General features: G+C 45.8%; 1 protein-coding gene across 1 annotated transcript; it reads right to left on the reverse strand.

Annotated features, from left to right (window-relative positions):
• HBE1 (hemoglobin subunit epsilon 1) lies at positions 69-2,106 on the reverse strand. The gene is given in 3 exon segments (NM_214447.1): positions 69-197; positions 1,636-1,858; positions 1,962-2,106. Coding segments are annotated over 3 exon segments (444 nt in total). The 5' UTR covers positions 2,054-2,106.

Consider the following 21,313-nt stretch of genomic DNA (forward strand, 5'->3'; position numbering starts at 1 on the left):
CCGAACCCCAGTCCCCATGTGCGGAAGGAAGGAGTTGGGGACACAAATGGCTCTGGGGCACTGAAGATTCAGTGGTACTTGTGGGCCAGAGCAGTGGCAACACCAGCCACCAGCTTCTGCCATGCAGCCTGCACTTCAGGGGTGAACTCTCCGCCAAAGTGAGAAGCCAGAATAATCACTATCATGTTGCCCAGGAGCTGTTTGGTGAAAGACAAAATGACAGTTAGGCATGTTGAGTAGAAGTTTCCAAAAAGAATTACAGAAAATAATGGCTTAGTACCTATACTCCCTCCTAACGCCACATCTTAAATTGCTCCAAGGGTCATATCTTTGCAATAAACTCTGCTAAACTAGTCCTTAAATTCAATCAAATTTTATGTGCCTTCCATTCAACATTCTGTATACCCATATCCCACCCTCCCTTCTCACTTCACCTTTTTTTTTTTTTTTTTTTTGTCTTTTTGCCTTTTTAGGGCTGCACCCACAGCATATAGAGGTTCTCAGGCTAGGGGTCTAATCGGAGCTGTAGCCCCCAGCCTACGCCAGAGCCCCAGCAACGCCAGATCCAAGCCACGTCTGCAATCTACACCACAGCTCTCGGCAATGCCGGATCCTCAACCCACTAAGCGAGGCCAGGGATCAAACCTGCAACCTTATGGTTCCTACTTGGATTCGTTAACCACTGAGCCACGACGGGAACTCCTCATGTCTCTCTCCCTCCTTTTCTCATTTACTGATTTTTATTTACCTCTCTCCCTCCCTTTCTCATTTACTGATTGTCTAATTCTTGTAATTACAGGATTTCAGGGCTGCATGAGTTCTTAGAGTGAGCTTAGTAAAGTTTCCAACCAATGCAAGACTAAGCCTCCACTTAATCACAGTAATGGCAGGTAATTTAATATACCTAGAGAAGTTATTGTACCTTCCTTCCTTCCTTCCTTCCTTCCTTCCTTCCTTCCTTCTTTCCTTCCTTCCTTCCTTCCTTCCTTCCTTTCTCTCTCTTTCTTTCTTTTTGGTCTTTTTAGGGCCGCATGTGCAGCATAGGGCAGTTCTCAGGCTGGGGGTCGAATCAGAGCTACACCTGCAACCTACACCATAGCTTGGGATCCTTAACCCACTGAGCGAGGGCAGGGATGTAACCCGCATCCTCATGGATACAAGTTGGTTCTTAACCCCACTGAGCCACAATGGGAACTCTGTGTTGTATTTACTTTTGAGACAAACTACCTAAAAATTATTCTCCAAAATCTCTTCCTAAACGTCAGTCATCCAGAAGCACATAAAATAAGACATTTTTCCTTCCTTGAGTCAGGACTTCATCTACGAAAAGCCAAATTCCATTTGTCCTTGAACAAATGACTGTTATTCTCTGATATTCTCTAGGGTAAATATATGCTGTTCCTACAGAAGTTCCTGAAAAGTTTTAAGCAAACTCAGGCTGCTAGTAGCCCTTTACTGTCACTAGTTCTGAATCAAGAAGGTCTTGATTCTGCCCACTGGAGGTCTGTCCTCCTGACAGCAAGGTTGACCTATGATTTCTGAGATCTTTGCTGGTCTTTCCAATCAGATGCAACTTCCACCATTATTCTAAAGTAGAAAGCAAAACAAGAACGCATGAACATGTCCTGAACTCACCCTGAAGTTCTCAGGATCCACATGCAGCTTGTCACAGTGCAGCTCACTCAGCTTCGCAAAGGTGCCCTTGAGGTTGTCCATGTTCTTGACCGCGTCTCCGAAGGAGGTCAGCACCTTCTTGCCGTGGGCCTTGACCTTGGGGTTTCCCATGATGGCGGAGGGCGAGGACATGTTGCCAAAGCTGTCAAAGAACCTCTGGGTCCAAGGGTAGACCACCAGGAGCCTGTGAGATGGAAAATCAGCCACTCTCAAAAATCCTGAAAAATGTCCTGGTCAACTCGCCAGGCTCCAATGCACCAACCTCCCCCATGAAGTCCAGCTCCTACCTGCCCACAGCCTCGCCTCCAGTCTCTTCCACATTCACTTTGCCCCACAGGCCAGTGATCACAGACTTCTCCTCAGCAGTAAAATGCACCATGGTGTCAGGTCTTGGAGCTTGCAGGTGCTCACTGAAGCGTCAGAAGCAAGTCTGTGCTGCTGCTGGAAGGTGTGCCCTTTTATGCTGCACGGCTGGACTTCTGGCCCCTTGTTCCCCCTGGTACTTTGAAGTCATTGGTCAAGGCTGAGCTGTGTCCCTCAGGGGTGGAGTCAGATCAGGAAAGGGTCAGTGGTGAGGATGTACATTAAGTTTGTGATAACGTGTTGGCTCCTGGACCTTCCTGTCCTGGCTCCTCCTCCACTCTCAACACAATTGTCCCCTCATTCCCCTTCTTCTCTTCCTTCTCTCCCATGTCATCCTCCAGGATGGCATCCAGATCTCCTGTTCTTCTGCCAGAAAGATCCAGAGAGTGTGGCTAAGCCCAAGATGAAGAAAGAGTTCCAGGTTTCATATTGGGTTAAGGATGCTAACACGGACCAAAACGAGGTCAAGAAAAAAAATACAATTGTTGACACAGAACCAGTCAGTCTGGCTCCTTGAGGAGTGGATTACAAACAAGGAGTCTGAAATGAATTAAAACCAGGACGTTATGATCAAACTGATGAATACATTAGGTGATATAATAGGCCAGGAGTTGGAGTATGTTGAATATTTGTTGTAGCCATAAGTGTCGGAGACTTCAGACGTCTTGGTGTCCTGTTTTGTTTTGTTTCGTTTTGCTTTTTGATGTCCTTGTGGGCTCTGGGCTTCCCTAAGAACTCATCATGAAATAGTGTCTGCACCTTGCAACGTTTTCACTTGTAATCCACTGTCACTATACTGGAACCCTGCTGATACAGGGGTAAGGAATGGTGAAGAAGCAGCATTCCATAATTGCATAACCAAGTCTCAGCCTGTAGTGGAGCAGGTTACCTGGGCTGTGACCTTCACACGTGTTTCTTAGCTTTTTCCCCTATTAAGAAAGAGGAAAGACTCCCTGGGCTAAACTCTAGCCTAGGACGACAGATTTTTAGGTTGAGAGAGAAGATATGTGGCTCCTCAAGTAGAGGACCAATCAAAGGATGAGAAACAGCCAGCTACTAAGTAAAGAATAAGAGTTTCTTTCTTTCTTAAGCGTGGTTTATTTACAATGTTGTGTCAGTTTTGAATGTACAAGCAAAGCGATTTAGTTATCCGTGTGTGTGTGTGTGTGTGTGTGTGTGTGTGTGTGTGTATACACATATATATATATTTCAGATTCTTTTCCCATAAGGGAATATAGTGTATTATAGGGTATAACAAAATGTTGAATATAGTTCCCTGTGCCTTAAGTAGTTCCTTGTTCGATGTCTATTTTATACATAGTAGTGTGTTTATTTTGATCCCAAACTCCTAATTTACCCCCCTTCCACTTGGTAACCATAAGTTTCATTTCCAAGTCTGCCAGTCTGTTTCTGTTTTGTAAATGGGTTCATTTGTATCATTTTCCTTCAGATTCTGCATATAAGTGATATCATATGATATTTATCTTTCTCCACCTGGCTATTTCACTTAGTATGATAATCTCTAGGTCCATCCATGTGGCTGCAAAATGCTGTTTATTTTGTTCTTTTTTATGGCTGAATAATATTCCCTTGAAAAATGTATCACATCTTCTCTATCCATTCACCCATACATGAACATTTAGGTTGCTTCCATGTCTTGGCTGTTTTTTAAAGAGTGTTACTGTGAATATTGTGGTGCATGTATCTATTCAAACAATGGTGGATTTTTTTAATCAATAGAGACAGGGCTGTAGGTATCCAAGGAAATTACTATCAATCCACAAGTGTGAGGACAGTGACCCTTTGCTTAGACCTTGGGTATGAGATCAGACCTTGCCAAAGTCCAGGGATCAGAACTAAGCCCCTCAAGACCAAGAGTTTGGGAAACCAACCTCCCCTGATGGAGGCAGTAAGAGTGCGTCCAATCTCCCTCCAGGTTAGAGTGTGGACACAAATCTTCTCTTAAATTCAGAGGGTGGGGTTGAGCCCCCTCCCCTCCCCCACACCTATTTCAGGGCCCATACATCCTCCTCTAGCAACAGCCTTTGGGGACAGAGCTGGCTTGCCTCCAACCATCTGGACCATCCCTTATGTCTTACTAGAAAATGCAGTGGGAAGGGGCTTCAGGAAAGATCACAGATTGGAAGGAAGCATGCGTGTGGCCTGTGCAAGGCTTGTGAATTCTGATCCTGAGGTCACTCAGGCTGAATAGCGTGTCATTGTTGTTTAGGCACTCATTGGGTCAAGCTCCATTATCTCAGCTGCTCGTGTTGAAATATTTTGCTTATTTCTCCTGTGAAATCCCATGATGGTTGACTCTTGGATCTTGTTCTGGATGAAAAATCCAAAATTTAGAGCGATAAGTTACATGGTGAATCCATGAGAGATCAGAAAGGTTAAACGGCTGGAAAACAAAACAAAACTGAGACTATTCGTTTATTTCTTTTAAAATTTAAATTAATAAAAATTGATTTTCTTTCAATAAAAAGTAGTTTTTAAAAGAAAATCCAAAATTTGATAAAGATTAACTCCTGCCTCTTAGGCATTTGTGCTTTGGTAAACTCTGTGCAGGGTTTTAGGAAATGTAAGATGCCTGTTTTTAGCAGGGAAAAATAAAATATTTTTCTTAAATCTTGCTAGCTAATTTATGACATATATATGCTAATCCTTTAAGTCAAATATTGTATTATCTTTATATGTTATTAGTATGGATAATAGATGAAATAGGTCTTTGATCCCATTGCATGTTTTTCATAGGACTAGATGAAAAAAAAATACTTCAAAAGTTATTCACCACCACAAATGAGGTCTTTTATTTTTAATTTGAAAATGGACAAATTACGGATAGGATTTATAAAGCACTGAAGTACAAAAAGCTGCTTAGGATTCTTCATTAGAGAGGCTATAATTTAGTCTGATTTCACTATGCATCTGAATTTATCTTCTTAGACCAGAAATAGATGGGATCAATTGTTGCCTTAGCCTAAATTAAATTGGGTAACACCAGTAGCAGGAAATTCTAGTAGCTTCCTGGAAGCACTAATGATTATGGCTGGACTCCATCCATTAAAAAGATCATCCACCATGAAGAAGTATGAGAAGCCAGCACCCTTTGTACTACATGACCTGGTGGGGGCAGTTAATGATTGCTCCTCTCCCAAACCCCTTTGGCATAAATCTAGCCCCAGATGTGTTCTTTCTGAAACCAAATTTTCACACCCCCTATCTTCATGAGTCTGAGGTGTCTGTGAGAGAAAGGAAAACCCTTAGGTTCCTAGACCAACAAGCTCCTGTGACCCTTCTCTGTATTCTAGCCCCATTCAGGGCTTGATGTCACCAGTTATTTCCTGCACCTGTTCTGCTTTTCATTTGTTTTTCGTCCCTTCCCCTTTCTCCTTCCCCTTCTTCTCCTCTTCCTCCTTCTTCTCTGTACTCATTTGTTTTCTGGGACTTGGGGGCATTTATTTTATTTTGTTTTGTTTCAATTAACAGAGGTAGACAGATCCAGTGTTTTTCTCCTTCTGGGGATGCGGGCTGCTGATAGCTGGGTGGGGTTAGAAAATGTGGACATAGATAAAGGCTCAGGGCTGCCCTGAACCAGGGCAAACAGAGGACTAACTCAAGACAGTGAGAGCCAGAGTGCTCCTCTCACTGCCTTCAAAAAGTCTGGCCTTGGTTTTCATACAAGGAGATAAATAGAAGATACTGTGGCTCAGTGCTTGAGGGGTTGGCATGCTTAACTGCTCAGAAGAACCCAGTAAACATGCTCTGTGTAACAGATATGTGTGTGTCATGTGTGCGGGTGTGTGCATGTGTGTCTCTACAATATGGGACTATTGCTAGAATATAAAGGCTACGATGACTAGATAACATGCAAGACCTCAAAACAAGGGGGACAAATTTCCCTCTAAATTCAATTGAGATCAAAAGTAAATTAACTGATAGGAAAAGAGACTCAAAGTCACCTGAAAGATACAGAATGACTCCCAGGCTGGAAGCTCTTAACTATAACATGTGGAATGTCCTATTGTATAAAGAGAAGCATGTTTATCATTGGGGAGTTAGCCAGCAGGAAAGTATGTGGAAAGGAAGGTTGCTCCCCTGGTTACAGTCCAGAGACGTTTTGAACCTCATGTAACATTTATGTCCTGGCCAAAACTCTCCTTCCCTTGAAGATGGAGGAAAAAGCCATACGTGACCCTACTGGCAAGATTCTTATTGCCAAGATTGCATCCAGCTCCTGCTTTGACACAGTTGGTTTCCTCTACTTTGACCTAATCAATACAAGGAAAGAATTAATTGTGCACAAAGACATGAGTATTCAAGTTATGAGTATAAATTAATAAACACATACACTGGTTTTCTATTTTTAGACTTGTCTGCCTTTTATTTTGACCAGAATAAGCCTTCAAGGGTCAACCTCCTCCTGTGAAACAAATGGACCACATCCTGGCACTGAGTAATTCGAATAAGTCCTGCCCACTGAGGCCTCAAGGTCTCCAGTTGACAGACCTCTCTTAGCATACCTCTACTGGCGGCGGCGTGTGTGTGCGGCAGTGGACGCGTGTGTGTAGGTCATTGTAATTGTAGGCGAGCATGTTTGGCTCTTCAGTTATTCATTCAACACTGCAAAAAATGCCAAGAATACAGAAGCAAAAAAAAAAAAATCAACAAAGTCTCTCTTTTTGTGGAGTTGACAGTGAGAGAAGCTAAACAATAAGTAGTAACCAAGTAAAAGATGTGGAAGATGCCACACGATGTTTGGTGCCGTGGAGGAAAAGAACCCTGGAATGGAGACAGACCAGGATGGGGACAGGCGTGGAAGGGCTTTGCTACCTGAGTGTCTGCGGCAGGGATTTCTTTACTGTAAGGGGATCCTTGAGAGCATGTCTGTAGACGATAAACAGCCAATGCATATGGATTAAATAGTTCGGGCACAGGGAACTACACATACAAATATCTGAAGGTGGAAGGATGCTTAGACTTGTCAGGGAATGACAGTGAGACCAGCGTAGGAACAGATTGAGAAGGAGAGTAGGTTTGTTCATCATGGAGATATTAATGTATTGAATTTGGGACAATAATAATGACACCTGTATCATTAGAGTCTGAATAAGAAAATGCATAGGACTATATATATTGTTTCTGCATATGTTTGTAAATGTATCATATCTGCACATATAATACCCCTATGTGTGTATATATATATGAAATACACACCTATATTTAAGGGTACACACATATACATTTGCAATTGTTGCTGTTATAGTGGGAAACAATTATTGCAGTAAATTTGGCCTTATTATGAGTCATGCAGGACACAGAGAACTTTGGACAAAGAGGCTACTGTACATGATGTATACACTTTCACAAGTGTATGTTGACTGCAGTGTTGGGGAGAAGCTATCAGAAGGCAGTGGTGGAAATGGAAAGATCCGTTAGGGGTCTGCAGTAAGAGTGGAGGTGGAGATTATGGTTGGTAGCAATGCTGGTTGGTAGCAATGCAGGTCGTGGCGAGGGGTCAGCCTCTAGATCAGTGTTTAAGGTAACGTCAAAAGGATTTTCTACAGTTAGGATGTAGAATTTGTGAGGGGTGTGTGTGTGTGTGCACATGCTCGTGTACACGCTACCTTCTGAATGTGAGTATGTGTCACTGTGAGGATTTTGAAGCTGGACAAGGAGAATCCTTCTGCTGAGTTTTGTCAATTCCTTTGTCCATCACACTAATTGCTTTACAATGAGGAGAGTGGATGGGTAGAGAGAAAAGCCAGAAAGCATCTCTGGAGTGTGTTCACACATCAGAACTTTAGCCAAAATGACAGGACAAGTGAGAGCATCTCTTGAAAGCGGATCAGAGGCTTATAAGGTAAGACACTTTCCCACCAGAGTGGTGGCACCAAGACCGGCCTGAGATGTTTCCTTAAGTCAGGGGTTCCCAGGGGGTGTCCCTGTCACATGCCACAGGGACACTCACAGCATCTGAGTGTGGGCCCTCTAAGAACACAGGCCCTTTGTCACCAGATGTCTGGGGGGGGGGGGCAAAATGGTGAACAGTGCTTTCCTTTTCATCTGTTTTGTTCCTTCTTCCATCCTCATAGCTCAATCCATACCTGCAACGTCCCTTGCAAGGTCAGGATGTGGGGTCTTAGCAAGGTGAGACCTGGACAAATTATTTAGCCATCAGCTCTGTTCCGTCTTTACATCCAGGAGGAAATTCTATTAAAGGTTCTGTCCTGGGTTAATGGTACATGAGAAACCATCAGGAAGAGGTTGCGAGCAAAGGCCTTATGCTTCCAGTTACTCTGATCACATTTGATTAATGACTGCATACTTTGTAAATTAAAAATCCAGGAGTTCCCGTCGTGGCGCAGTGATTAACGAATCCGATTAGGAACCATGAGGTTGTGGGTTCGGTCCCTGCCCTTGCTCAGTGGGTTAACGATCCGGCGTTGCCGTGAGCTGTGGTGTAGGTTGCAGACACGGCTCGGATCCCGCATTGCTGTGGCTCTGGCGTAGGCCGGTGGCTACAGCTCCGATTCAACCCCTAGCCTGGGAACCTCCATATGCCGCGGGAGTGGCCCAAGAAATAGCAGCAACAACAACAACAACAAAAAAAAGACAAAAGACAAAAAAAAAAAAAAAAAAATCCACACACATGGGGTTTCCATCCTGGCTCACTGGTAATGAATCTGACTAGTATCCAGGAGGACGCAGGTTCGATCGCTGGCCTTGCTCAGTGGGTTTAGGATCTGGTGTTGCCATGAGCTGTGGTGTAGGACAGCAGCTACAGCTCTGATGCAACCCCGAGCCTGGGAACCTCCATAGACCATGGGTATGGCCCTAAAAAGTATATTAAAATGAAAATATAAAATAAAATATAAAAATCCATGCACATGTACTTCTAAGTTTGGGGGGTTTTTTTGTTTGTTTGTTTTTTGTTTTTTTTCCTGCTTCGAGGTGTGAGAGACTAATTGCAAGATGAATGTTTAATGAACAATAACTGGCCACTCTGTGGAATCTGTGGGACAACCAGAAATACCTTTTGAATGAGAAGGGCACACCTTCTGAGACAGGGTACACTTTGCCTCAGGGTTCCTGTTTCTTCCTGAGGCTGGTTGGGGTGGAGTTACAGTCAGACTGTCAACTTCTCCTTTCTTGTCATCTGTCCGGTAAGCCTCCTGCTGGGGACCCAGATAACAGTCATCATGCAAGGCTGAGGACATCTGGCCACACACCCAAAGCTTCAGCCTGACTCAGCATGACTCAGCAGGGCGGTGCTGGGGCCAGATCCTGGACTATTAGGCTTCACAGACCAAGAAGATAGGGGGCAGGGCATTGACTCAGACTGGGGCCCTGGCAGAAATGGAGAAAAGGCAGCAATGGAGACTTAGACAAAAATGAAATATGAATTAAGGGGACACTGGAGCTTATTTCATCAGCGAGGAGGTGGCTGGAGGGCATAGAGGGGTCTGTGCTCGCAGGCATGGCAGTCATCCAGTCAGTGGTTGCGGAGCAGCTGCTCTGTGCTAGACACGCATTTCAGTGCCTGAATCAGAAAGAAGAAGAGATAGACCTTGCCTTCCAGGAGTCCTAGTCAGAGACAGGGGTCAGGACTTCCTGCTGTAGTGCAGCGGGTTAACGATCCGGCTCGTCTCTGTAGCGTTGCGGGTTCACATCCGGCCCAGCACAGTGGGTTAAGAATCCAGCACTGCCGTAGCTCTGGGGGAGGGCGCAGCTCTGGCTTGGATTCTGTCCCTGGCCCAGGAACGTTCATATGCTGCAGGTACGGCCAAAAAAGAACAACAACAACAAACCAGTCGATAATTATATGTACTATTAGAATACCTTTTCCACACTTAAAAGAGAAATATATGGGAGGGGAAATTACCACCCTCAGTCTGGGTTCCTTTTAGGGAGGGAGTGAGCTACCAAAAGATCTCATGGAACCAAAGGAACATAAACTGGGCCTTGAAAGACGCAGTGGATTTTCCATAAGGCAGGATATACCTGTCCTCCACCTGCCTTAAGGCCGGGCGGGCAGAACAGGCTACAACGGATGACACCGTGAGACAGAGCCACGTAGCCTTGGAGGGGAGCTCCCCGCCCCCCCCCCCGCCCCCCGTGTGTGCTCACAGACGCAGACTTCCTCGCTCCCCACAATCAGCCCTTCCTTCCTTCTCGCTGCTCCCTCAGAGGGTGCATAAGGCTTCTGGGGTCAGGGAGATCACAGAGGAATCGGGTGTCGGGGTCTGCGATGAATACGAGCCCATTCCTGATCACGCAGGGCATCAGCGATTTAGCCACATGTCGCCTTGCGGGGCTGGAGGGGGCTCCGTGATCCCAATAGCACCTCCTTCTTCTGCCACTTTGGGCAATTCCTTAAGACCTCCCTGTCTCTGAAATACAGGACGAGACTGTGGCAGAGCTCATAGGGTAAATCATGAGAATTATTTTAGTTTATTGTGTAAAGGGATAGAGAAATCATACATGCTCCCTAAATATTATTTGCAGTTACAATGTCAAGCATGTACATGTAACTCTTCGGCTCACATCTCACCTCCAAAGGATGATTAGAAATATAGCTATTTTGAATACTTTCTTTTTTGATGCAACTCGTGTAATGCGAGGTGTATGACACAGACACAGGGAAACGGCTCCTCAGTCAGGTTACTTAACTGTCTTTTCCTCACAGTTGCCACTTTGGGGGGTGTGATGAGAACACCCGAAATCTTCCCTCTTAGCACATGTCCAGCGTTCGGTGCTGCGTCATTACTACAGTCCGTAAGCATTAGACCTCCACGTCTTACGTCACTGAAGATGCTGAAGACGTGTGCCCTTGACCCAGATCTGAGTGGTTCTCCCACTTCCCCATCCCTGCAGCCACCGTCTACTCGCAGCTCTATGTATTCAACTTTTTTAGGTGCCGTATATACGTGAGATCATGGTTTTTTTAATTTATTTTTTATTGTTATTTCTCCAAACACACTTTTTTTCCCCCCACTGTACAGCATGGGGACCCAGCTACGCATACGCATATTTTTTTTTTTTCCCCTTTCTGTGTCTGGCATTTCTTGAGTGAAATGTTGATGGCAGGTCCAGTTTCTTTTCAAACACTCCTCAGGCCTCGCAGAACAGTGCAGTGGGAGCTGTGTGGGCATCAGGCCATCATGTGGCAGCTTCATGTGGACGTCTCGCTCTCGGACCCTTCTACCCACCACGTCCTGCACTGCCCTCTCACAGCGCCCTTCTTCCCAGGTCTCGCTTTGACGGATGAGTGTCTCCCCAGGCAATCTAAGACCTTCCGTTCTGACCTAGAAGGAAAAACACACATGGCTGATCTTTAAGAGGAAGTAGAAGAGCTTAGCCCCACGCGGGAGACAGAGGACTTCTGGAGGATTGATGCTGAGCGCTTCCATTCCGCTTGTAGAAGAGGAAGACAATGTGAAGCCCAGACGGATTGGGGAGACGTTGACATCGAAAACCAGGTCCTGCAATGGGGACATTTGCCAGGATGCTCACCCCAAGCTCTGCAGAGGGAGGTACAGGGAACTTGCAGAACAACTTGTCACTTGCTGTATTCTTAACCCAAGACCACGGCACTGCCCCAGCACGGTAGAGTGCCCCAGTGCTTGGCACAGGTTAAGATGTCACACCGACTCAAGTAGACACATATGCATAGGTTTTAGGCACAGTGGCTGTCTGGGTCAGCAGGGCAGAGAGGAAGGCAGTGGGTTAGGCCTGATACGTAACTAAAGAACCTAATTTATTCTCCTCCTTTGCCACATGTGCTGCTTGGCCGAGGGGTGAAGTAGTCCTTTGGGCCAGTGCGGCCCTCCAGTGTTCTCGGAGACCTACACGTGACCTGAAGTCCGGCCATCCCTGTGGTCCAAGCTTAGAACCTCTTTTTATTCTGAACTTAGTTCTCAATTTTTTTTCTGTACCTTCTTTCTCTTTCGAACTTTCTCAAGGAGGTGAACCCATGTTGAGGAGGTATGGCCTCCATTTGTGGCTTGAAGCCTAAATCCAAGGTACAAAAGTGGGCAGTCAGGGTTGGTTTAACCTGCTCCTGTTTCTTGGGTCCACAGGGGGTGTCTGCTGCTGTTTTGTTGGAGAAGGAGCACAATCTTTAGCAGCAGCAGACCTGGGCCTGCCTCCCAACCTCATTACTCACCAGCTCTGCGACCTCAGACAGTTATTTCATCTCTGACCCTCCGTCTCCCACACTGAAAGAGACAGTCACGTAGCCAGGAGGCGAGCCCAGACCACCGGGGTTCAAGGCGCACATTGGCTACTCAGTCAAGAAAGTTGCTTACATGTTCTGTGCCCTGGTGTCATCGTTAAAAAATATTATTGGACGTCCGCATACTGATATGAGGATAAACGAAGTTAACTCATGTAATGAACTTAAATTGTAACTTAGTATATACTAAATACTCGAGAAATATCCCTTCTTATTACAATGAATTACAAGAGGATAAACGAAGTTAACTCATGTAATGAACTTAAATTGTAACTTAGTATATACTAAATACTCGAGAAATATCCCTTCTTATTACAATGAATTACAATACGTTTCAAGATGTACATTTCACGGAATTACCGTATAAAATGAGATGATGACAGTACCCTAGAAGAGGACCTGACGTACAGAAAGATTTCCTAAAGCAGTCACTCCTACCCCTTTTAACTTCTCTCTAAATTCCTCTATTTCTTCAAGGGCCTCTCCTGTGGTCTCTAGTTTCTAACCCTCCTGTTTCCTGTTCAACTTCTGGTCAGACCCTTGGTGGACCCTCAGTGCTTCAGAATCCCGGGAGGTACATGTTCTGTGTAGGTGACATTTTTCTTAAAGTGCGACATTGTGGTCAGCTGCCTTCGTCTACATCTATGCGTCCGGGTGTTTCAGCCCTAAAGCTAAGTACTGGACTTCGACTACCACCCGAGGAAGATGGCCCCACTGGGGACGGGAGGGTTCCTGCTGCACAACGTCTCAGGCCATCGTCAAGTGCTCTATTGGGCTCTGCAACCATCGCTGCATCGTTAAGAGTGGTTGGTGTTGTTTTCTAGAAGCTGCTGCCTTGAGATATCTGGTCTTTCGGGAGCCTATAGCTCTGGCCTGAATTGCCGTCACCAGTCCAGAATGTGTGTCTCTCTTTTGAGCCTCAGTAGCCCCATAAGATGGATGCAGTGATCACCCTTGCTTTATAGACGCCAAGGCTGAGGTCAGAGGAGTCAAGGCAAGGGGAAGGGGAGTGCTATGAGGTGGGCGGTATGAGAGGCTGTGCCCCCCTCCCCTTTCCCGTGTTCCCCCCGCCCCCCCCAACTCGTAGTCTATCTGCCCTGAGACTCATGGCTCCACCCAGAGCCACCATCCTGACCCAACCACCTATCTGAGCCCACAGACCTGTAGCCTTGCTGGGCTCCGATAGCTGGCAGCTAGTCCTGGCCCTGCCCTCTCTGTGACCTCTGATAGACACATCTTGCACACCAGCTCCCAAAGTCCCTATGGGCACCTCAGGTTTGCTGAGTCAAAGTTCGCCGAACTCCAAGCCCTACGAAACTCCCACTCTCAAAGGTATAGTCGTGGACTTCTGCACGCCTGCCTCCGTCCTCCCCAGCCCAGTTCCCCTGCTCCCCAGGCCTGTCCGTCTAATGCTCCTCAGCAGTGCAGCAAAGGGCCTGGGAGCAGGGGATTCAGAGTCTGATTTGAGTCCAAGAGTTACCATTGCCTCGTACCCATCTGACCTTGGACAAAGGCCTTGACACCTCTGAGCTTAGTCATGTCATCTAAAAACAGGGATAATGATTGAATCCATCTTGTGGAGTTGTCAGGAGGTTGGAAGGAAATATGACACACTGTCTGTGATGAAGCAGCTTCATCGATTAGGCTTTAAAATATAAACGACCTCAGTAAATAGTGGAGATTGTACCAGCCGTTAATCCTGTCTGTTTTTTCCCACCCTCTCCTCCACCCTCTGCGTCTCCTTATAACCCTTCACTCCCCTTCCTTCTCTCTTCCTTAGCGTGATTTCAGACATCACGAATGGGGCTTGGGGATACTCTGCTAACCAGTGGAGTATTTCTCAAAGAAGCCATAGTCATCAAAGGGACCATCTCAGCAAGGTTCGGGGAGAGGAGGGAGAATGAAGGTCAGTGGTTGGAGTCAAGGAAGGAACCTGGGGGACCAGACTCAGGAAGCTGAGCAGAGGATGCTAGGACCAGCCTCTGGATGCTGGGAGGGCCCCCACAGGGGACACAGACCAGGAAATACGGTTTCAACTCTAGGGACAGAGACCCGAGAAAAGGTTTCTGGATGGAGGTGATGGCCTCCTGATGGGAGAGACGGAAGAGTGGGGCTCTGGAGGTTTGCAGCAGGGGCTGCCTGTCACATGCAGGAAAGCTGCTCTGGTCTCTGACTTCCCCAAGCCCTGAACGCCCATCTGCTGGAGCCCTGGACGGGGAGCGAGCTTTGCGGTTTTCCCTTCACTTGGGATTCTTCCTTGCTCTGCTTCCCTCTTTGCTTCAACACACCTGCTTGAGGTTGTTTTTTGTTTTTTGTTTTTTTAATTTTAGGAAAGTATAGGTGACTTACAATGTTGTGTTAGTTTCAGGTGAAGGCAAAGTCAGTTGGCGATACACATACGTATGTCCATTCCTTCTCAGATTATTTCTCCATATAGGTTATTACACAGCACAGAATAGACTTCCCTGTGCTACACCGTAGGTCCTTGTGGCTTATCTATTTTATGTATAGAAGCACGTATAAGTTAATCCCAAACTCCTAATTTATCCCTCCCTGTAACATTTCCTTTGTGGTAACCATACATTTGGTTTAAAAATCTTTGAGTCTGTTTCTGTTTTATGAATAAGTTCTTTCGCATCATTTTTGTTAGAGCCAACATATTAGTGACGTCACATGACGTTTGTCTTTCTCTGGCTCATTTCACTTAGTATGATAATCTCTAGGTCCATCCATATTCTGCACAAGGCTTTATTCCATGGCTGAGTCATGTTCCATTGTGTGGATGTACTACATCTTCTGGATCCACTCCTCTGTTGATGGACATTTAGGTTGCTTCCATGTCTTGGCTATTGGAAATAGCGCTGCAGTGAACAGTGAGGGGGTGCGTGTATCTTTTCAAATTAGAGTTTCCTCTGGATGGATGCCCTGGAGTGCACTTGATAATCTGATTCATCCCATCAAGAAGTGTGTGGAGAGCCTTCTCTCCTATGCATCCATCATTGTGTGTATGATGGGGAAGCAGAGGATAAAATGTAATGATATTGTTACGGCAGATACCCAGCAGCCCTGCGCTGCAGCGTATCAGCTCTGGCGACAGCCCCGTGGCTGTAGTGTACCAGCTCCGGCAGCTCTGTGGCTGCAGTGGATCAGCTCTTTCACCCGGCGAGAAACCAAGCGAGCACTCGGAGAGTTGGAGAACTCAGGTTTATTACGCCGGCGGGCTCAGAGGAGATCGCTCTCCAGAGTCTGAGCCCGGAAGAAGGGTTTCCCAAGGCTTTTATGGGCTACGTCTTCTGGGTCCAAGCTTGGCTAGTTGGACTGGAGTGACGTCAGGCAAGGTAGTAGATGCGGAAACAAATTTACAGAAGCAGATGCATGGGGGAGGACTGGTTGGGGCAGTTGGCTAGACTTTGCTTAGTCATCATGGCTGGGGTCTCTCCTTTCTACATTTTATTGGGACATTTTCTCCTACAATATTGGCCTTCACAAAGCTATGGGAGTCTAGGAATTCATCAAGAACAACCTTCCACTTAGGGTAGGAAACCCCTCTGAGACACTCTTGTTTCACACAATTACGAGTGAATCACTTTCTGTCACAGGCAGGGCTCATCCCTTTTCTACAGAGCCTCTGTTTTTGTTAGCATGATATTTACAAAGTCTGAATGCAAATGAAAATCCTTTAACCTTGTGTCACATGGTATAACTCACATCTCCTTTCCAGAGGATAAGTTTTCCATGTTGGAATATTCATATATTTGTTAAAACCAAATTGCATGTACTGTAACATGTGCTGTGACATAACACGGTCCTGACACCACAAAGCCAACCGTTTAACCCAAGGCAGCAATCACAATGGCCGTCCTTTCTCCACTGACCTCAGAAGAATAAGTTAAATGATGTAAGTTATGCAAAAATCCTTACCGCAGTGTCTGGCACACAAGTAAGTCTTCAGTAAAATGTCAGTTATTTTATTATTACTGATATAAATGGACTGTTGTAAAGTGCAGAATAAAATGATTTCCAGCTGCAGCAAGAATGTTGGGCATTCCCATCATGGCTCAGCAGAAACAAATCTGACTAGTATCCATGAGCACGCAGGTTCGATCCCTGGCCCTGCTCACTGGGTTAAGGGTGAGGTGTTGCCATGAGCTGTGGTGTAGGTCACAGATGCGGCTTGGATCTGGTGTTGCTGTGGCTGTGGTGTAGGCCAGCGGCTACACCTCTGATTCAACCCCTAGCCTGGGAACCTTCACCCTAAAAAGACAAAGAAAAGAATAAGGAAAGAAAAGAATGATGGCAGTTAGACACAATGAAAAGAGCAACTTGGTGGCGTGCTTAGCATACAAAAAGCCCTACTTTAAATCCTTTGCATATGTTAACTCACTTGATATCAGAACAACCTTGAGAGGATGTTAAAATCCCCTTTTACAGGTGAGGGAAGGGCATCCTACAAGGAGTAAGAGTCACAAAGCTAGTAAGGGTGCTGCAGCCCCTCAGGCTGTCTGGCCCCACAGTCTGTGCGCTCTCGGCGGCCTAAGCCTTCCCTGCACTTTGGGCCGAGTCGCTGAAATGAGCTGGGGAGACGGCTGCGTGGGGCGGGTGTCCCGTCGGTCCTCGAAGTGTATGAGAAATGAACAGAGAGGGGCCCCTCTCTGCTCCCCACGCTCCCCAGGGCCCCGGTGGGCTTGGTTTAGGAAGAGAAGGCCCTCCCTGGATGAGAGGACCCCAGGATGTCGTGCAGGCGAAGAAGTGATAGATGTAGCGACAGTCCCGGTTTGAGCTGAGGGAGCCTGTGTGTTTCAGCAGGAGAAATTCTCCGGCGGCAGAGGGGCCCTTTGCAGGCCCTTTACAGAAGAGGGGGCTGAAGCGCAGAGAAGGACGGGGACTTTCTTGGGGTGATTTAATCGCCATGGACAGGCCCTCAGCCAGGACTTGGGGCTTCTGACTTGCCTCCAGAGCTCTCTCACCAAGCCCCTTCCCTCCAACCATGCTCTTCCTGAGAGAAGGAGCAGATGCGGTCTAAAATACCCTAGCAAGCGTCTGTGCCGCAGCCTGGGCTGGGTGGCTGCCTGCTTATTTCTTTAAAAATAAATATGCCATTTAAATACAGGAATAGGCAGACCCTACTCAGGCGCTGGGAGGGAGAGGCTGCCCCTCCCGGGTCCTGGCCCTGCAGATAGGGCTATCGGAGCCTCTTCCGCGGCTGGGCCTTGGAGTGAGTCAGGCCAGCACAGGGGCAGGGCCAGGTATCCTTCCGACCTGGCTGCGGAGAGGGAGCAAGCAGAGAGGGCTCAGCGTCCACAGACTCAGGCGGTGACTCTTCTCCGCCTAAGAAAGGTGATGACACCCGGAGGCCTCAGGATGTGCTGCATCCCGTTCTGTGTGCCTGAGCCCCGGAGAGCTGTCTGCTCTCAAAGTGATGGCGAGGGCTTTGCTCCGCATGCAGTCACCTGCAAGCCCTCATCTCGGGGCCGCACCTGACACGGACAGCGGCCTCCTCCTAGAGGGCCCCGTGCTTGTCTTTGCATCAGAGTAGAGGGATCACTGAAACACATAATCTTTCTTTTTTTTTTTCTTTTGTTCCTCTTACTTCAGCAACTTAACGGGAAAAGCACATGATTTTCCCCCCAGGAATGGACAGTAGGTTTAATTTCACAACAACTTTGTTGTGTTTGTATAAATTCACGTTAGCTTTTAACTCTTAGTGTCTGGAAAAAGTTACATTAGGGCAAATAAAGGAAAGTCATATGAGTTCAGAAAATTAAAGCTATCACCTCTAGGCCTCAGTTTTTTTAAAAAAACAAACAGTAATATAAATATTATTAAACTAACGCAGTTATTGTGATAATGCATATTTAGCACCTGGTCCGAACCCTGGCACTGGTAGAAGATTGAGGAAAGGCACTGCAGGGGTTTTCGGGGCGGCCTGCTGACCCTGACCAAAGGAGAGTCCCGAGCAGACAATACCTAGTTGCTGTTTCTCCCCAAAAAGTGACTAGGGTAGGGTCTGGATGGAGATCAGAATTCAATTTTAATCATCAAGAAGAACTTAAATCAAGAACAGACGCTTGGGCCTCACAGCGGGGACTGGGGCAGACCGAGGAGTCGGCCCGGAGTCCAAGCCCCCTAGCTGCTGTTTCTCTGTCCTCAGGTAGGAACCCCTGCGAAGAACTGGTGGTCCCCAAGTCCCCTGCCGGGAGGTAAATATCAGTCCTACGGAAAGCGGAGACAAGTCCTTTCCCTGGAGTGGACAGAGAATGACCCCTGCCCACCCTCGGGGTGACAGAGGACTTGGGGAGTTTGACACCGTGACTTTGGGGGTTGACAAGCTCTTCTTTGTCCACCAAGTTCAACTCTCCTGTTTTCTTCCAAAGACTGTCATGGTTGGAGCAAGACACAAAGCACTGAGAACCTGGGATCTCAGCTTCAGGGAAAGAGGGTTTGAGCAAAAGCGGAAGTATGACTCTGCCGCCCCCTGGTGGTCGCTGTACTACCCTGCAAGGTTCTGGTCTTTGTCAACAGCTTAGCTTAATTTTGAGCCGCTTTAGAGGGAGTAAGGCCTACCGCCTTTGCATTTCAATAGCGTCACGGTAACAACAGAGTAATAATTTTCAAAATAGAAGAAGAGTGTCAAGTGTAAGAGGGTGGTATCTAAAACTGGACAAACTGCAGCCTGACTTTAGTCTTTGGAACATATGTAGGACATCGAGATTTAATTAATGTGTATGAGTCTGGAGTTCAGTAGGAAATTGGGTTAGTGTAGTGTCTCAATCAGAAAATGCAAAGAAATAAAAGGAATCCAAATTGGAAAGAAAGAGGTAAAACTGTCACTGCTTATACATGACATGATACTATACCTATAAAATACTAAAGACACTAGCAGAAAACTGTTTAAGCTCATCAATGAATTTCATCAAGGAGCAGGATACAAAATTCATAGAAATAGATTGCATTTCCATATGCTATCAATGAAAGATCAGAAAGAGAAATTAGGGAAACCAAGGGAACCCTTCTGCACTGTTGATGGGAATGTAAACTGGTACAGCCACTATGGAGAACAGTTTGGAGATACCCTAGAAATCTATACATAGAACTTTCATATGACCCTGCAATCCCACTCTTGGGCATCTATCCGGACAAAACTCTACTTAAAAGATGCACGTGCACCTGCATGTTCATTGCAGCACTATTCACAATAGCCAGGACATGGAAACAACCCAAATGTCCATCGACAGATGATTGGATTCGGAAGATGTGGTATATATACACAATGGAATACTACTCAGCCATAAAAAAGAATGACATAATGCCATTTGCAGCAACATGGATGGAACTAGAGAATCTCATCCTGAGTGAAATGAGCCAGAAAGACAAAGACAAATACCATATGATATCACTTATAACTGGAATCTAATATCCAGCACAAATGAACATCTCCTCAGAAAAGAAAATCATGGACTTGGAGAAGAGACTTGTGGCTGCCTGATGGGAGGGGGAGGGAGTGGGAGGGAGTGGGAGGGATCGGGAGCTTGGGCTTCTCAGACACAACTTAGAATAGATTTACAAGGAGATCCTGCTGAATAGCATTGAGAACTATGTCTAGATACTCATGTTGCAACAGAAGAAAGGGTGGGGGAAAACTGTAATTGTAATGTATACATGTAAGGATAACCTGACCCCCTTGCTGTGCAGTGGGAAAATTAAAAAAAAAAAAAAGAAATTAGGGAAACCATCCCACTTAGCAGCACATCAAAAAGGAACACATTACGACCTGCATGTTCCTCCAGCCAGAACCAGGCACATGGCCTGCTTAATCCCCGGGGCTGACGGAACAGACAGAGGAGCACAGAGACTTCTGGGATCTTCACTGTCTCTGCCATTCTAGTCACTAGTGATTAGTGTTATCTCAAAACTTTACGTCCAAGAACAACAGGAGTGCTGACTGTGAAATCAAAAGCATAAAAAAGTATTTATTATGCTTTAGGAGTGAGAATAAGACCTGAAATGCCAAAATATTACTGAATTCCATAGTATTTGGCTATATCGCTCTTCTCTCACCTCAAACTGTATCTTATTCCAGAACAAATAATTGAGGATTTGAAAAAGTTTCTTATGAGCTCTTACTGTAATAGAAGCATCCATTCTGTTGTTCAAAGCATATATGCTGGAGCAAATTATGTGGGTTGGATTTTCCCTACACTATTTCTTACCTGGTTGATGTTGGGACATTACTCTGTATCTTTGTGCTTCTGTCTCCTCATCTGTAGAAAGGGGGTTACAAAAATACCTGACTCACTGAGTTAATAACAAGTTGACATATGAGCAGTGCTTTGTACTTAGAGTCAGTCAGAATAATTAATTAGTCACCACTGTGACTAGTGGTGGTGTTAGTATTATCGTCGAATCATCCTGACGTGTATGTTGAGGGTCTGAGGAGTTGGAGCAGAGACATGAAGATCATATATGTGGGGAGAAGAATAGAAGAATGGAACTGTACTGTCAAGTGTTTCACACAGGTCTTTCTCCGAAAAGAGAGGGAGAAGGTTAGTCCCCTCCAGAAAGTAGCATGGTGAAAATAACATTTTTTTTTTAAGAAAAGCCATTCATTCTGTATCCATGTGGTGAATAGCAGAATGCTGAGGAGAGCTCTGACCCAGAGCTTTTGAGAACCGTGTGCCAGTGGATCGATACGCCACTCTATTGGTTGGCTCATGGGAACATGTGAGATAAACCTCCCCTTTTTCCCACATATACCAAGACCTGGTTAGTCTAGACGTATTTAGAAGTCTAAGTTCTAGTTTTCATGGATATGTACTCTATGTTACAGTCATTTGGAGCATTCACACACACACACACACACACACACACACACACACACACATATTATGAGGAAGAATAAAGTTTTTTTTCCATAGAAATAAAGTTCAATGAAAATTTGAAAGAGTAGAGAACATATTGGGTTTATTCATTTGAAGCAGACTCTGGAAAGGACATTTCTAGCAAGTAAATAAAAAACAAGAGCTATTTCTAAAGAAA

Source organism: Sus scrofa, chromosome 9 (genome assembly GCF_000003025.6).
Source record: "Sus scrofa isolate TJ Tabasco breed Duroc chromosome 9, Sscrofa11.1, whole genome shotgun sequence".
Lineage (NCBI taxonomy): Eukaryota > Metazoa > Chordata > Mammalia > Artiodactyla > Suidae > Sus > Sus scrofa.